General features: G+C 43.1%; 1 protein-coding gene across 1 annotated transcript in view; it reads right to left on the bottom strand.

Moving 5' to 3' along the window:
• Nucleotides 1–16,363, bottom strand: part of dpy19l3 (dpy-19 like C-mannosyltransferase 3) — a 64,410-nt gene extending 48,047 nt beyond the window's left edge. The window contains exons 1-6 of the mRNA XM_076028448.1: nt 16,204–16,363; nt 15,510–15,637; nt 13,362–13,489; nt 5,602–5,692; nt 2,017–2,138; nt 1,164–1,309 (exon numbers count right to left, since the gene is read on the bottom strand). Of these exons, the coding sequence (XP_075884563.1) occupies nt 1,164–1,309; nt 2,017–2,138; nt 5,602–5,692; nt 13,362–13,489; nt 15,510–15,636 (614 nt within the window). The 5' untranslated portion in view covers nt 15,637; nt 16,204–16,363. The remainder of the gene's footprint in view (nt 1–1,163; nt 1,310–2,016; nt 2,139–5,601; nt 5,693–13,361; nt 13,490–15,509; nt 15,638–16,203) is intronic.
• Between the last annotated feature and the right edge of the window lie 1,796 nt (nt 16,364–18,159).

The following is an 18,159-nucleotide window of genomic DNA, read 5'->3' as shown; positions in this document are numbered from 1 at the left end:
ATTTAATTAATTAAAACAAGCCAAACAAGAAAATACAACAGCTTTAGTTTGTATTTAAAAGACACTAAATTTGAACGGCACCAAAAAAAAAGCATATCATGTTGTAAAAAGTGAGAAAACTAAATCAATTCTCGTATGCTTCTCTGTGATTACAAAATAGAGAAGACCTTCAAACCTTCCGCAGTTATTATTTATTCTTTGATTAACAATTCAAAACAGCTCAAGTCAATGTAAAAAAAAAGCCAAACACTGACTCTCAAAATTTCCCATTACTCACGTTCAAGTTGTGCGTATTACCAGAATGCATTTGCTTTCTATGGTGTAAAAATTACCAACTCAACCAGAATCCTAGCAGTTCAGACTGATTAACATTGGGAGGTCTGGATATGTCCAGTACTGAAACTACAACGTTTGGTTGACGCAGTCAAGGCACTGTCATATTAACACCACCTATTAACACAATCTAATCGAGGACCTGTAGGACCTGTGTGGAATTTCCTGTTAAAGGTGAGAGAGCCGCATGTGACTCTCAGCTTTGGAGGACAGCTATTTTATTATTGTTGTTATTATCATTTGTTATCATTGTAAATATTGTGAGATTTATTGTGTTGTTGTGGATGTTTTTTAAGCTCTATTTCATTTATTTATTTGGGTAAAGGGGCCGATAATGTAAGATGATTCTTCTTCCTGCTCCCTTTCATTCAGGATGTTGGAAATGTTTGTGTCAGAGTCTAATTGTTTTGTTTTAACTAAATTAATAAAATAAAAAAAAAAGAATTTAAAATAAATGTAAATTAAAAAGAAAAACATTTAGCCCAATAATGACCATATAGTCTCTTATTTATACTCAGTCAGTGTAAAAACCTGGGAAACCTGTTCAGATTCTCACAAAGCTGATATCCTGGGAAGAAAACAGTCTCACATTCCTTTTAAAACACAGTCACTACACGGGGGTCTGCTGGAGCCTATCCCAGCTGTCTTAGGGCGAAGGCAGGGTGACACCCTGGACAAGAATATATATATATATACATATATACGTATAACATATAAGTGATATAAAAGCGGGGCATGAGTGCAAATGGTCGTTTCTTCATTTCTAACAATGAACTCTCGGAAAAAAAACGAATAAACTAATATGAAAAATGTATTCATCTGTTGCTTACCTGTTGAGGATGTACCAAACCCCGGTGAGCGCACCGGCCAGCCAGGAGCCGGACAGGAGCCACGCAGTGAGGTATAGCGCCATCACATACACAGCCTGGAGCGAGAACACGGTGTAGATGTAGAAATACACCGGTTCCAGATAGGCCTGCACCCCCCCCCAAAAAAAAAACAAAAAAACAAACAAACAAACACAGCAGACACACAGTGAGAACATGACTTCAGTGGGGGAACACACAAGAGGCCACTTGAGGACATGGTGGTTCATCGGATGATTAAAATGCCACAGATGACAGTGTGCTAAAGCAAAAAAATACACTAAAAGCATCTTGCGGTGCAGCAGACCGCCACCATTAAAGTCAGTGTGCATGTCTCCACCAGGGGTCGTCACGGGTGAGTTTCGGAAGTGTCCCAGAAGCATGACACCAACAGATGAAGCCGCTCTGTAAAAATATCCGTCTATTTTTTACGCTTCACACGTGGCGACCACGTCAATGGCAGTAGGTAGAATCATTCAGGCAGGAAGTACCCATCTGTCGACCTATATTATTATCTATCTATCTAGTATATATGTATCTAGTAGAGTTCTGTTTCACTCTTGTTTTCTTTGAATAGACGTAGAACTTCTTGGTTTGTGGGAAGCCAGGGTCAGACATCGGTTGGGTTCCAATTAAGTTCAAAAACATATAGTAAAGCGGAAATACTATTTTTAAATTCTTTACACAACGGTAAATGATAAAAACAACAACAACCACAACAATCTGTCACTTTTTGACAGCAGCAGTCATGACTTCTTTCATCTTTTGCATTTTTCAAGCATGGCTGTGAAGAGCTGACAGCAGAGTGATGACTCACCCGTATAGGCAGCAATCTGTAGAGAACACTCAGGAAGACCTCCTGGTAGATATTCATCCGCTGGAGGAGATTAATGGTCCTCTTGGATTCTGTCAGGTTGTCATGAATCAAACCTGATAGCCCTTGGAACGAACACACCCACACAGGACACACACAGGACACACACAGGACACACACAGGACACACACAGGACACACACAGGACACATGCAGTTAGAATTGGCCCTTAAGTTTCTTTACAGTGGCAGAGCCAGACAACTGTTACAGGGTTTTAAAACTTTCTCAACGTTCCTGTTGCTCATTTAACAGTGTGGCTCCCTTTAAACGGCGGCGGTGTGTAAAACCATGCACATTCTTTCACTTGGAAAAGTCTTTTATTGCAAGGAGAACAATTAAAGTTTACAACTGTCAGCGTGTTCAGCCGTGGAAACCTCACAGAAAACGGAATTTCATTGGCCGGATTAAAAAAAAAAAAAACATTATATGGCGCAACAAACAAACAAAATGATAACTGACTGTAAACAATGCATGCAAATATGGATTCCCTAGTAGCGCCAAAACAACCAGGCCGAGATGACCTTGAAAGTTCATATCTCGTGAGTTTCAGATTTCTACAAATAACATTATCTGATACAAAACATTAACTATAAACAAATCCTATTAAATCCCTTTGCAAATGGCTTTTAACATATTTTCCTGCCTGGAATTCTGAAGTCAGTTGTTCCAAAGAGGCATCAAAATAGTTGCTCAGTGACAATGCAAAACATAAAAGCTGAAACAAAACAAAACCCCTGTTGATACAATAAAGTTGTGGCGAAGTCATTTTGATTAGGGAAAAACAAAAACAACTTTTCAATATGTCGAATTGCATTGAACGCCTAAATGTTTGAATTATGTCTGGAACAATCATCTTCTTCCCGCTTTGTTCCTCTGTGGTGAAAATCTCAGAAACACCAGTCTACAGGACAAACCTATTTAATATAGTTGGCCACCAGAAAGGATCCCAGTCTGTTTCGCTCATAGAGGCATGTGGCTCAGAAATGAGCCAAAAGAGCGAATGGAGCGCAAGCAAGACTAGGAAAAAATAAAAATAAAATAAATAAAATACAACAACAACTCTGCTGCATAGGGTGGATACCCTGAACAAATGACCAGAGGGAGTTTAACAACAGGACTTTCTCACAACCTCTCCATAGAATCTGGAACTGGACATTGGTGTCATTAGCTTTGCTGCAGCTAGGGGAAACACACCAACACTCTGTCAGTGGACAGAGTGACCAAGGCTCAGATGCGTACGGTAAGGCCAGCAGATTTTTAAACGCAAACTTTTTCCAAAATGCCTCGATGATTAGGGATGATCACATTGGTCAAATTAAAATGCACAGAGAAAAAAAAAATAAGGTTAAAAAAAATTTGTTAGAACTTGAAGAGGAAGACAGATATCATCAAGGTGAACATCTTGGACCAAGTGGAAGTTTAAAACTGACTGCCCTCATGGCTGCACATCACTGTATCAAAGAGTTCATCTAATAATCTGGGACTGAGCCAGCAATAAGACCGGCTTTGAACCAGAGCCAAGCCCAAGACCCAATTGTACCTGTACAGTGTTATGTTTTATTTTCTTTCTTCTCCTTCCACAGGTCTGAACATGCTCCAATCTCTCTAGGAAGATCACAGAGACATGGAACCAAAAACCCACACGTTCCTCATTTAAGGACCGACATTTTGTATGCTTTTGTAGTGGCATATCTGGACCCAATGTTCTTTGTGCAAGACTCTCGGAACTTTATCACGACATAGCCTTTTGGTAAAGCACGCGGTGGGCACTGCAGGTGACCGTGAACGGCTGCTGCACTTCTCTTCGGACAATGCAATCTCCCTTGAAATCTAAAGCTATAAAACACACACTATAGGTGGGACACCCTCACCCGAAAATCACAGCAGGGAGTCGAGCCTCTAAATATTCTCAACGGCCTGACTCCAAGCAGAGACTGGCACCAGTTGGAACCACAGCCAGTCTTATGGTGCTTCTCTTTCAGCAGGACATTCCACAGGACTCACTCTCCCAGCCACCACCTCCAGATCTTCCTGAGCAACTTAACATCAGACAATGTTAAAACTCTAGTTTCCCTTCCACGGGGACACCCAAAAGTCACACATCTGTGACCATCATCAAAAGTAGACTAACAACGGAATTTGAATCACTCTTCTAACTTTAAAATGAACAAATCTAAGATTCCCTCCTGAAGGAAGCATGAAGGCTTGGAAGCTTCAGGTGGAGCAAGACTGACCCCGAGGGTTACGAACGGAAAGTGTTTCCTAGCGGTCGAGCTAAAGTTGAATAAACTTCACACATCACAGTTTTCCTCATATCAATGTTACATGCTTCCCACGTTACACGTAGGCGACTTCTACCTCAATTTATTTTTCTCCGTTTTAATTTTGTTACTTTTATTTTATTCTTATGTTTCGGTTTCCTTTTTCCTAAACTCCTCCCTAATGCAAAACTCTATTGGGACTGATTCTGGCGTGTCTTGGTGACGTCAACAACCCAAAAGCAAGCGGTGCCCCACGATCAAATTATATTAAAGATTATAAATATTAAAAGTATTCTTCTTTTTTTGTTTTCTCTTTCGACTTTCGACTTGTCCAGGGTGTCACTCTGCCTTCGCCCCATGACAGCTGGGAGAGGCTCCAGCAGACCCCCGTGACCCCAAGCTCAGGGAATAAGCGAGTATGGAAAATTAATGAATGGATCTTTTTTTTTAATCCGGCCCAAAGAAATTATATACTTGAAGAAATATTAATAGTCAGTAAATCATAAAGTAGCTGTATTTCATCCATTTTTTTCAATGTTGTCATTTCAGTTAAAGGATAAACATCGTGGAGCTTCAAAGACACAGATTTTGTTGGAAATCTGCTTTGGTTCATTTTCAGTTGACATTAAATTAAATTATACTTTTTTCCCTCCGATGAGGTCGGTCACCAAAACGCTCCATCCATCTGCTCGTGCTCTGGCCCCTCTGACTTTTCTCTTCGTTCTAACTGTAAGACTAAAACCTTTTCTCATCCCTCCCTCAGCATCTTAATTGTCTCTCAGTTTGCTTCATTTTTCCCCTCACGTTATTTATTTATTCATTGACTTATTATTCTTCAGTATCATTTTCTACTGAGGCCCTGTTGTGAATGAAGAGTGAAGACAGAGAGACATACAGGGAGGACAGCAGCACCCCCCCACACACACACCTCGGACCCCCAACTGATTGGTCTGCGGCTAAATTGTTTTGCCTTCTTGGAAAATTGGACACTTTCCAACAATTTTACATAATAATAGGAACAGAATAATTGGGCTAATTTCTTTCAGACGAGACAGTGCGTCATAAAATAAAACCCACAGCAATTTGCTTCATGGAGTTGGAAAACTTTGAGGGCAATTTCTTTTTTTCTTTTTTTTTTGCAGCTTCCAAGAAGAACTTCTACCCTCCACTCTCTGCATGCGGTCTTCCCGGGCTGAGCTGGTGGTAAGCAGCCTGCTGCCTTGTTAATTTGAAAAGTTAAAATGGTGAGTTAAAAAAAAAGAGTCTACCTTCCTGTATGGATGGTGCCTGCAACAACTGCTTGAAGTAAGAGTAGTAAAGTCCGCACTCTGTCCGGAAGGAGATCTCCCGCTCCACTTCCTAGAAGCACAAAAGGGGGAAAACATTGAATTGGAATATGACAGGAAGCATTCTTTTTTTTTTCCTTTCAATATGGATCCCAGATATCCTGGCAACACGACGCAAACATGAAGGATGGAAATAGTGAAGCTGCTAATGCGCTCGTAATCCTCTGCAGAGTAGACGTGGCAGGTAATGGGATGAATGTGTCTGTTTGCTTGTGTGTCTTTTTGAGAACGTCATCGCACCAGATTTCCTGCTTGTTGTCCATAATATTTGTTACACATTGGGAAAAACCTGGAGGAAAGAGTGAGCAGCTGCAGGAAGGCAGAAATGTTTTAGCGCAGTTAGTTTAACTCAGGGATTGTTGAGCTGTGTGATGTAACGCAATCATTTCAATACAACTTCAGCCGTTTGCACATTTGTGCTGTGTCAAGCTATTTTCTATTACATGTATAGTCGTCATTTTACAGATGACAAAGGGATTCCATGGGACCTTCAAGACGGTCAGATATCCCCCTCTGCCCCCCCCCGCCAAAAAAAAACAAACATCGTCGAATCCCCTCAAACAGCTGTCCTGGATCCTGACAGTAGATCACATAACCAGCCAGAGAGAACAATGATTACCACTCAGTTACTGTTCGTATACACACACACACACACACATATATGTATATATATATACACACACACACTCATATATATATACACATATATATGTATGATAGATGTATCAAGGCACTTGTCCAATGGAGAAAGTTCATTGAACTTTGGCCTTTGTTCCAAAGAAGTGAGTCCACGCCGCTCTTACCGTGAGCTGGGAGAACCACAGCAGGTTCTCGTGGATGCTGTTGACCCAGCAGGCCTGAGTCCGAGCCAGCAGCAAGGCCACCAGCAGCCCGCTGGCCACGGTCAGACCTCGCCACCAAGAACGCGAGGAGATTGACAGGCCCAGAGCGTAGAGAGGGCGTTCACCCTCCCCGCCAGCGGCTTTAAAGCCCTCGGCCCCCGACAAAGTGTCTCCGCTGCTTCTCCCTCCAGCCGCGGCTGCGTCTTGCGAGGGGACCTCGCCTTCTAACTCGCTCCGCTTTCCTCTCCTGCGAAGCTCCATTGCCAAACGGAGACGGAAATGATCAATGAGTGTTTGGATTCTGTAATGAGTTGAATCCAGGTAGAACCTCGGCACGCGTCCCAGTTGAGCCGCACAACTGATCCAAATCCATGAAAGTGCAGCAAATGTGTTTTCTCTTCTCTTGAAGTCGCTCCAACTAAATTAACTTTTTTTTTTTTTTTTTTTTAAACGCTTCGAGTTCTTTGCCAGAGGACATATGCAAAAGCTTTCTCTCTGAGGGACTGAGGAGCTGATTTTCCTCCAAATCCTTCTTTAAAGTTTGCTCGTGGCCAAACAGGCCTTGGCATTTCACCAGGAACCCTGATGAGACGGCTAATCCTCAGTTTAAATTAAGGTCAGAGAAAACAGGTCTTCTGGTTAACAAGTTCAAATGTTGCTCATTACCTCGACAGCTAGTTCTTCTTCTTCTTCCCTCCTTCTCCCCCCTCTTCCTCCTCTCCCATCTCTGAGTAACTCCCATGTCTTTGAGGCAGCACGGTCCAGCCAGCACTAATCCTGCTCCCACTTCCATCTGTTTTATGTTCCGCTGCTTTATGAGCCTCAACCAACGAAGGAAGTCCAACCTCAGCCTCCCTTGATCCACCAACAACAGGGGCTTGGAATAAAAGAGCTTTCTATCTCCCTCTACATCCTGCCTTAGCACTTACGCATGAAGAGAAAAGCAGACAGATCCACAGCTCTTCTGCCAATGACAGGACAGGCTGAAGATAACCGAGGCAGCCGGGAGGAAAGAAAGAAGGAGAAGTAGAAGGAAAAGAAAGAAAAGCTCTGACTCCCGGTGACCTCTTGGCTATATAAAAAACATGTGCACATGAGAAGAGAGGAGAAGAGAATGGGCTCTGGGTGGGGAGTCGTTAGGAGAACATACTGGAACATCATTTGGAAAACGAAGGGAATATTTGTGATCCTGGAGGACCTGGAGGTCAGCATCCAGCTGAGAGAACCTCCACATCCATCACAGCAGTCAGAGCAGGAACACACTAATGAAGGTCTGACTGCTGATAATAAGCCTTCTGCACGCATGTGTGCGTGTGTGTGTGCAAAGGGTTGGAGAGAAACAGAAAACATGGGAGAAGACCTTGTAGATGATCTCTCTCTCTCTCTCTCTCTCTCTCTCTCTCTCTCTCTCTCTCTCTCTCTCTCTCTCTCTCTCTCTCTCTCTCTCTCGTTTATATTTCACAAATTGAAGAACACAGTTAGCATACTATAAAAAACATAAATGAAATTTTAAAAAAAGCACTTACAAAGTACATTTATTGTCAAAGTGCATTCGGAGCTTGGTGACGACTGCACTCTTTGCTCATAAATACAACGTAGACTTTGACTTTTAAGCTTCACTGAATCAGTAACTTATAATAATTTCAGTAAACCACTGACACAAAATAAACTTAAACAAGTTGAACACTCTGCTCAGAAAAAAAAATGAGAGCGATATATAAATAAGATTTCAAAAATAGTTATTATGTAAATGTAACTTATCAAGTAAGTACATTCATTTCCAAAGTGTCTTCACACCTTGGTGATGACTCTTTGCTCAGCAAATAAAATGAATCAGTAACTTCAGTTACAGTAAACCACCAAAGCAAAAATAAACTTAAATCAGTGTAGCAGGCTAGCAGCTCAATGTAGCAGCTCACGGCTAACACAGCTAACTTGTCTTTTCTTAAACTAGCGAGCAGCGTCTGCTGCTTCAAACCAGCTTTTGATTTGGCAGCAGCGCTGCATTCCTTATATTCTGCTCCGTGTTTCTTGAGATGCCGAATTAAATTAGTTGTGTTATAGGAAGCTTTGTTGCTGCCACCACATGAAACCTTTCGCTTGCAGACTGCATTTCGCTGCAGGGCCGCATTTGTGTAAGTGTTTGTGTGTGTGTTTGTGTGTGTGTGTCTGTGTGTGTGTGTGTGTGTGTGTGTCTGTGTGCGCATGTGTAAGTCAGAGGCGCACACTTGGTTTTATTCCAAATAAATGCTGGCCAATTTGCAGGCTGACGTTTCCCAGGAGTTGGAGGACTAAGAGCTGACACCAGCTATTACACAAGGGTGTGTGTGTGTGTGTGTGTGTGTGTGTGTGTGTGTGTGTGTTTGTGTGTGTTTATAAAAGAAAAAAAACCCAAGCAGCTTCTGTAAATGCTATCAATTCTTGAATTTTGTCCACACAAGGCTGCTCTTTCTAAAACTGTGATTTCCTATTGGCCTCACGGGCCAAATAGAATGACACTGCAGGGCCAAATGGGGCCCAGAGTTTGACACCTATGCTTTAAGGGAATGTTGTTTTGTTTGTGTGTTATTTCCAATTGATTGGGCAAAAGTTCGGCTGTGTTCAGAACAACGGTTGAAAAATCTTCCGGAGCAACAAACACGTTTTGGCAGTAATTACCGTGTCTTCTTTCAGCTGAGAAAAAGCAACTCTTTCCGAGCAGAGAGAGATCAGTCGAACATCAAGGCATCAAAACTATTACTCCACTCCGTCCATCCGTCCACACAAACGTCTTGTGTATCTTAATGTAAAAAACCAGAGCAGCCGAGATTCCGAAAGATCTAAATCATATTTACAGAATAAAATAGAATAGAATAGAATAGAATACCTTTGTTGTTCCTACAGTGGGGAAATTTAAATTATATTTTACAGCAGCAAAATTGGATCGTGCAAAAAGATTGAGAACTATATTAATTAAAGAATTAGGCCAATAAAAAAATATGAATAAAAACAAAATATTTGTAGGTATAAAGACAAAAAAAAAAAAGGTATTTACATCTTGGGAACAGTTGAATTTACAGCTATCTACACAATAAATAACACTTCATTGCACCTTCAAGAAAAAAAATGTAAAGCTGTTAAAAGGATTTGGCAGGGTGAAATGTTTCTGTAACAAAACAAGCTGATTGAGGAAAAATTCCCAGGGCCTGAAAAGCAATCAGGTGCAGTGCTGGAAATAAAATGTCTAATCCAAATCCAAGAGGGACTCTGTGTCTCAGGAAAATGGTTGCATGCATCTGTTAACATTCACCAACCTGGGATGAGGTCAGTTTGACATTTGACCCACACTGAATCCATCCAGCATCACAGCTGTGGAACAATGAAATAGAAAACACACACACACACACACACACACACGCACACACACACACACCACCGCCTCCCATTGTTTTCGCATCCCCAGCTAAAAGGAACAACGTAGTTAGCAAACTCCTTTTTGACAACTTCATGCAGGGCTTCAGCGACTGGATGATTGCTTCAGGGGTAGACGACAAGGGAAATTTGCTCATTGGCCCCACTATTGCAACCACTGGGCCAGGTCAACGTCAGCTATCAGTAATCCATAATAACCAAAAAGAACAATTTGATTTAATAACATTATTTTTTTTGAGGTAGGTTTACAGAAGTGCAGCAAAAATGTGCACTAATTCCAACAGTGCATTACTCAGGTAAAATAAGTTCTTCCTCCACCTCAGTTGGCTGATATTTGTGCACCCCCCCTCCTGATGCTCAGGCAGTTTAACCTGTGTGTCTGCTTCTGGGCCCTGACTGCCACCAGCTCAAAACAGCCCTCCACACAGTTTACATGCACACAAGCTTAAACAGGAGGCATTCGTCGTTAATTAACTATCAAAATAATAATTGTATTATAATAATATATAATAATCAATAACATTATCAGGAGAAATAATCATTCAAACACCGATGTACAGTGTCAAAAATGGGACACGCGTGCTTGCACGTCTGCGTTTTCAAGCAAGAGTGTAGTTATGATGACGCTATTTTCCCCGTGGAGGAGATACTGGAAACAACTGGAGACGATGTACTACCTATGTCCGGCCTGGTATGGCGCCTCAAGTGTACTCCGTGAAGGCGGAGGAAGAAAAAGAACACCTTAAGCAGGCCATGTTTAAAGAAGCAGCAGCTCGCCAACAACATGAGGGCCACTGAGAATAGAACGAAAGATCGCTCATGAAAAGACTGTGTGGATAAATGACAGAGTTGAACTGCAGCTTCCAGTTATTTTAGAACGCAAAGCCTTAAAAGTTCAATGTTAAAGGGCACCTATCATGCTTTTCCACTTTTCTGAGCTCTTCAGCCTAATGCGGATGCGATGGAACACCGGCCAGGTGGGCAACGGGAGTGAGACGGGCTCGACTCGGCAGCCATGGCAATATTTGAAAACATGTATGAGGACTGTGAGTGTATTGTGACCTCAAGCAACATTCGTTTTAAGACTACTTGCAACGTACAACCGCTGAATCGTGTTGATGAACTGTTAGCCACCACCGCTAACTCCGTGCTCTGCTTGTTATGTGTGTTGTGTTCGCTGGCAGCGAAACTGAAGAGGCAGCGATTTTGACTGGCAAGTTTCACTCCTTATAGCTATAGCTATATTCTTGTCTAATAATAAACGACTCTATGACTCAAGTGATCGTTTCAGCGTACATATTTTCTCTGCTAGGACAGTGTTTTGATACAAGTCAACGGTATGAAACCAAATCATTCTAAGCCCTATTAAGATGTCTCGCAAAAATACAAAACAAAAACACGGTCAGTACACAAAGTAAAATATATTTCCGGGGACACGGAAGGCACAAAAAACGTCCAGGGACCTTCGGTCCGCCTTGCAGCCGTAACTCAGCCCACGCTGGGTCCGTACGAAGCTGGATTAGCCGCTAAACAGCTGCTGCCTTCCCGACTGTAAGTGTTAATCTATCGGGATGCAGGAAATACGAGGAAACGAGCCGCGAGATACACAGATCTACAAAGCTTTTAGTGTGGGTAACCGTGTGTTGCTGCTCTGGAGGGGCCAGAAATCAAATACAACGGCCCGGAAATTAGTATAATAGGTGACCTTTAAGGTTGACTGGGAGTTGTGTCAGTAACTTTTTTGTCATTTAGGTTTCCGGCCTCAATATCCCAGTCTGCCGACCTAAAAAGAAAATCAATAAAAAGTAAAACAGGAGGTTTGCAAATCCCTTACATTGTGTTTATTTTCACTTTGCACACAATCCACGATCGATCCACGAGCACTGTGTGTTATTGTTCATTATTATTTGCTGTTTGTTGTAGTGGAGGTTAATGGGAAGACTGTTTTTGTGAGTGGTCGTCTAACTGCACCTCACGGCTGCTCAGGTTGCAGGGCGGGGGGCGGGGTTTAGAGCTGTGACGTCAGCGTTTCCAAAAGATGATCGGTTTCTGCGTTTACACGAAGCCGGACAAGGAGGCGTTCCGCAGGAGCAAGCGAGGTGTGTTTACGTCCCACAGAGAGCACAGCGCCGGCTGTTTTTGATCGGGATCACGTAGCGTGTTAGCGGTAGTTAGCGAGACGATTTCACAGAAGTAATTGCCAAAACATGGACCTTCTGGGAATTAATGTGAAATTAGATTTTTGTACTGTTTTTTTTAAGAGCTTTATTTTTTACTGGCCCCACCAGGACAGTGATTGGAGAGTTCTGGTGGCCCTGGCGGTTTTTAAAGTATGCCTGGGCCACCGGGCCAGTTATATTGTCAACCCCAGTGGTTTATTTGACAACATCAAATACAACAACAGTGTAAGAATTGTACTGGGGAGTGTTCAACGTCGTGTTTTAGTCAAGACGGCGCAAACCAACCCAAACCAAAACATGATGAAGACTAGAGAACATCGAGATCGAGACCACACCAAGACTGAATATATTAAAGAAAAAACACAACTAAACTGAACCAATGACAAGTGTCTTTTTTTTAGTTCAAGTTTGCTTCTACATTAAAAGCACAGCAACAATTCTTTTCAGCAAGGGATCTATTCATACTTTTCCATAACATTTTGCAGTTTTGTCAGCTACTTTGAACCATTTTCAAAAAACAACTTTGTTTCATAAAATTAAAAAAAATAAATGAACTAGGAATTATTGAAGTGAAAATGATGGCAATTATGCGAAGCATGAACATTGAACAATATGCGTGAAACACTTTTAATGTCTGAGCTCAACACTAAAAATACACATCAGTCTAACTCATGGTGGTTGTGAAAGACCTCAAAAAGAGGAGGTGAAACTAAAGCTTTCCTTATCATTATTATTATCATTATTATTATTATTATTATTATTATTATTATTATTATTATTATTATTATTATTATTATTATTATTATTATTATCGTGTTGGCTGAGCCTCCACCCAGTCTCCGGATCAAAAATCCCCGGTCGGCCCAGTCCAGGACCAAGACCCTTTAAAAGTGGTCTGAAGACCAACCTCCAGTACTACAACTGTAGATCAACTCATTCAAAGAGAGCGGCTTCCTGCCAACATTTCAAATGTATCATGTCCCAGCTGTGTGGTGCTCAGGACAATCACAGCTCTCCATATGTATTGAAACAAACACAAGCATATTAAAGATCACAGATTAGCAAAACAAAATGCAAATTCTTCCGAGCAGAATGTTGCTGTGCGGGATCGTTGGCACGGCCGAGTTGTTTTGGGAAGCTCAACACGTTCACGACCGTTGGACAGTATTGATCTCCTGCACATTACAGAGGGCTGCTGCTTCATGAGTCACATCGGCCGATGATGGAATGAAGAGTGAAGGACTCTTACCTTGATGTTGGAAAACCAAAGGTCGTTCTCGTGCAGCGTGGCCACGTAGATACAGCACAGCAGTCCCAGGCCCACGGACACAGACCAGCCGACCGCTGTGGAGATGATCAAACCCCCGGACCATTCACCTGGTAGCAGAAAAGAAACACACACACGATAAACAACACACAAATAATCAAAACTTTGATGACCGTGGTCACTTTGAAGAACTGGGTCCAAGACTGAAAACTTATTTTCTGCTGTTACTTTTTCAAAGTGTCTTCTAATTTCAGTTGTCAGTACAGAAAAAGTAAAATCTGACACACTCATCATTTTCTTCTCTCATACCTGGTGGTTGTGAGAAAGATATTTAGCCAAACATTCTACTGTGGAGAGGATCACTAGTGGGGAGGAACATATCTTTGACAGATATCTTCTCCTCCTTCTAAAGCATGATGTCACTGACTTGTCCACAACAATCACCACAGCAGTCATCAATCATCGACCATCAGCTAGACCAGTAAACCACATCAACTTCGATGCAGTTATTGCTACAGTACTGACAAAAAAAAACCTGAAAGTGTGATTTCATGGGTCAGACTGGTGTTAAAAAACTGGCACCGGACTTCCTGATTGGCAACGTGATGGAGCAGACACGTTGTGAGAACGCTCCGGTCAATGCCAAACGGTTTAAGCGACCCAGCTCTCTAATTTTCGTTAACTCGATTCTTTTCTTGTGTGCCTCTGTTACTTGGGTACCAACGGCATCATATTTTTTCATTTACAATGTCTTTGAAAGGTGGAAAGTCGAGCAAAAAAGACGATGCTAGAGCTAGCCTAACGCTTGAAGCCATCAATGCGCTCCTAGAGGAACACTGTGATGCGTTAGCCATGGAGTTCAAAATGTCAAGTTGAAGACCATGGCCAACAACTCTCTTCCCTCGAACTCGCCTCAGTCAGCGGGTTGTGCTCCGTAGATCTGAGTCTCTTGCTGCATCGCATCCTCGCATTTCCTGCACCCCGCAAAAACGGTCGGTTTTACTTCACTCCACCCCCGGCCTCCTCTGTGTGTACGCCTCCCGCCCAGCCCACTCTGCTGTGATTGGTCACACTCTTGGTCGCTGCTGAGCCACACCTTCCTCAGTTTGCCGGTGCGGGAGTTGAGAGTAAACGGCAAACTTTACGAAACCGTCACATTTTAAACACTTACCGTCGGGAAGGCTTCATCCTTCAGCAGCTGTTTACTGGCTAATGCAGCTTCATACGGGCCCAGTGTGGGCTGAGTTATGGCCGCAAGGCGGACCGTAACTCAGTATTTTTCCACTGCAAGACATTTGCTTTTATCACTCTCCTCGTCATATTGGAAAAAGTCCCAAATCGGACTTTGCCGCTGCGTGAGTTGTTCGTTAACCTACTGCTGTGAAAGGGGGTGACCGCCACAGAACACGAGGTGCATTTAGGTGCTGATGCAAATTTTCCTCGGCAAATATTCGTTTGACAGAGACGAAAATGAAGGGAAATATGACTTAAATTTAAGTTTGTTTGAGTTTGTTTTCTAAACACACAAAACAATCGTTTTTTTTATCGTTTTTGTCTTGTAATGTCTTGTAATTTTTGTTTTTACCTATTTCAGTTAACAAAATTGTTTTTTCAATTTTAGTTTTTGTTATTTCGTTAGCTTTCGTTAACGATTATAACCCTGCATAAAACCATACAGACTAAATTACGACGATCCAATAAAAGTTAACACAATTTTAACGGACTCACAGGAGAGTCAGGACATTTTCACTGTATTGGGCTGGGGCAGCTCAAATAATGTATATTGAGACTTATTTATTTATTTATTTTTACAAACAGTGAAATATTGGTTTTTAACAGGCTGAATCTTTATGGATATACTAACACACTCGTTAATATCAGAAAATGGTTTCAGTGATCTTATGTGGATATGACAGGTAAATGCATGGACCCTCCTGTATTTCGCACACAGCTTGTGTCTATGACCTTTGTCTTCTACATTCCAATTGTACATCCACATTTGGCAGCACTTGAATGCTGCTCACCTTCCCACATGATTGGTATGAGAAACACGGGGGGGCGAGGTTGTGTTGTGGGGTTGCTGTGGGGGGGGGTGTTGTGGGGTGTATGAATGTTGCTTGCCTGACTCACCGTGCAGCAGTCTCCTCTCCAGGTGGTGCTGCTCAGTGCAACAGTTGGACTGCTGAGGCGGAGGTTCGCTGCCCAGGGGGGCAGGCTCCTTACCCCTGCTGCCCTTCCTCTGGCGCAGGGCCGCCATGCTGCAGGGGCACACACACGCACACAGCAAAAGAGGTGTAAACCAAACATAAATGAGAGTTCTGCTTACAACTGACCGCCTTTGAGCTTTGTTGTCGTTGTTGTTGTTTAGTTTGTGTGTGTGTGTGTGTGTGTGTGTGTGTGTGTGTGTGTGTGTGTGTGTGTTGGGGGGGGGGGGGAGGCGGATAGGGGGTACACCGCCACTTCCGGGTCACATCGCTACCACGGTAACGTCAAACATCACATCCTATCTGTGCATCCCAGACCGCAGCTAGTAGTTACTGACCCTGCACAATCTATGGGTGCCGTTAAGCAACAAGCTGAATAAATCCTGTTCCTAGCGGCCGTTAGAGTCGCAGCCTTTCAGTCGCTTTGCGCATGCAATGTAGTAATGACACATCACGGCGGCGTGGTTCGTCGTGAATGTGTGTTGTTTTATTTAAAGGCGCGCGGCCCCGTGATGAACGCGGGCTTTTCTTTTGGCCGAAAAGAACCGAACTGACGACGGACTAACGAACAAAACCCGGCCGAGCAGCGGTGCCCTGTGCTCGTGGTGCGAGGCTCTCACCGTCCCGCCGGCCCGGTAGGATGGTCCGAAAGCTCCGGAACACCTCCCCTCCCACAAACACTCACTCCCTCTACCTCATTCCTTTTTCCTCTTTCTTTTTTTCTCCCCCCTTCTCCGCCGTGGTCAATGCGCCGCTGAAATTCTCACGCGCCTCAAACACAAGCCAACTTCCGGATATATGAGAAACGTGACTTTCAAAATAAAAGCTCACTGGCGTCGCTTGTCATTGCAGTGACGCGTTTTGGGGCCGAGATAAGGCAAGAAAATGGGGGGGGGGGGGGGGGATATGTTTGCTGCCACACTAGAAAGAACAGGCCTCAGTGTCATGTTATTTTGTGATAATTTTCACGTTATATTTTCACATTACATCGTGCAAAATGTCACATTATATGTGCAAATTATCGTGAGGGTTTCACGTTTTCATGTGATACTGTTCTTTTCTGTTTTGTTTTTTTTTAGTTTTTTAAATGAAATTAAATGAATGGATAAAAAAAAAAATGCACGAGAAAGGCCAGAGTATGATTTCAGGTCAAGTCTGTACTCAGTCTTGTAATGTCTCATACTGGATGATTAGATTCCAATAGTGTTTAGCGACAGTGTTGTTTGTGGTTGTTATAATAACCATGCGTCACGTCCGTTCTAAACGGTGTGGTTAATATATGTACTATACCTCACGTCCGGATGCCTTGTAATCTTTGTTTCTGCTTTACTCTCACTAAACGGCTGCTGCCGCATTGCTCCTGCTGCATCGTGTGATTTATGTGTGTGTCGTCTTCACCGTCGTGGGGGCAGCACTTCTCGAACCTACGGCCGAAGGACATTATCCACGGCTGACGCCACGTCAGTAGTTACCTTGCCAGGGATTGTAGTGAAATCCACAATCAGATGAGGTGGAGCTAACGCGAAGCTTAGCAAACAGCATGACTAATTCAGACAGGATGCCAAAATAATGTTGTTTAACCAAGATTGAGTTGGACAGTGCAATACCTCAGCTGTAAAAACTTGTCATTAGTGACAACAATTGGAGCTACTTCTGCAGGTGAAGAGAGGAGCTTCTTCTGTTTAAAGGAGCACAAGTCTTGAACCCGCATCACAATGGGCCACGGCAGTTTAACTAGTGTGTGTGTGTGTGTGTGTGTGTGTGTGTGTGTGTGTGTATGTGTGTGTATGTGTGTGTGTGTGTTGTCTCCGGTGCACCACGTGCTGTTTAAAGTGTCCCACTTTAAGGGTTATAGCGGCGCTGTGGTTTCCACGCCATGGTGAACATGCACCCGCAACGCAAGGGGAGAGTTTCACAGTATTCCAGGGGCCAGCTTTAGGAGCTCCAGGCTCAGTTCAACCCGTTGATGGACATGGGCGTCTTCAGAACACCAGAGGACTTCAACGTTGCAGTTTAATATGTCAACCAGTCATTCCTCATCGAGAACCCCCTTGAGGGCCATAGGGCGTTGACCAGAGCTCTCCATCTCACTCACTTCTGGGCCAGGGCTTTTGCTTCCTGCCAGCTCACTCCAACGTTCTTTAGGTCTTGAAGAGTGGAACGTGTCCACGTGTTTTTCGGCCGACCCTGTTTCCTCTTTCCCTGAGGATTGTAGTCCAGGGCCTGTCTCGTGATGTTATTTGCATCTTTTCTGAGGGTACGTCCTATCCAGTTCCACTTTCTATTTTTGATTGTGATAGCGATATTATCCTGTTTTGTGATCCTCCATAGCTCCTCGTTTGTGGTTTTGATGGGCCACCATAGCTTGAGGTTGTAGCACAGGCATTTGTTAACAAACACCAGGAGCTTGCTAGTGAGGCCCTTGGTGGTCTTCCATGTTTCGGAGCCATAGAGCAGGACAGTCTTCACGTTGGTGTTGAAGATCCGCAGCTTGGTGTTGTTGGAGAGTTGTTTGGATAGCCAGATCGGCTGCAAGATCCTATATGCCAGCTGTTCTTTGCCATTTCGAAGCTCTA

Source organism: Nelusetta ayraudi, unplaced genomic scaffold, assembly GCF_046127955.1.
Source record: "Nelusetta ayraudi isolate G7.1 ecotype Tasmania unplaced genomic scaffold, CSIRO-AGI_Nayr_v1 ptg000023l, whole genome shotgun sequence".
Lineage (NCBI taxonomy): Eukaryota > Metazoa > Chordata > Actinopteri > Tetraodontiformes > Monacanthidae > Nelusetta > Nelusetta ayraudi.
The sequence above is the reverse complement of the archived record's forward strand: the minus strand, read 5'-3'. Positions and strand labels throughout refer to the sequence as shown.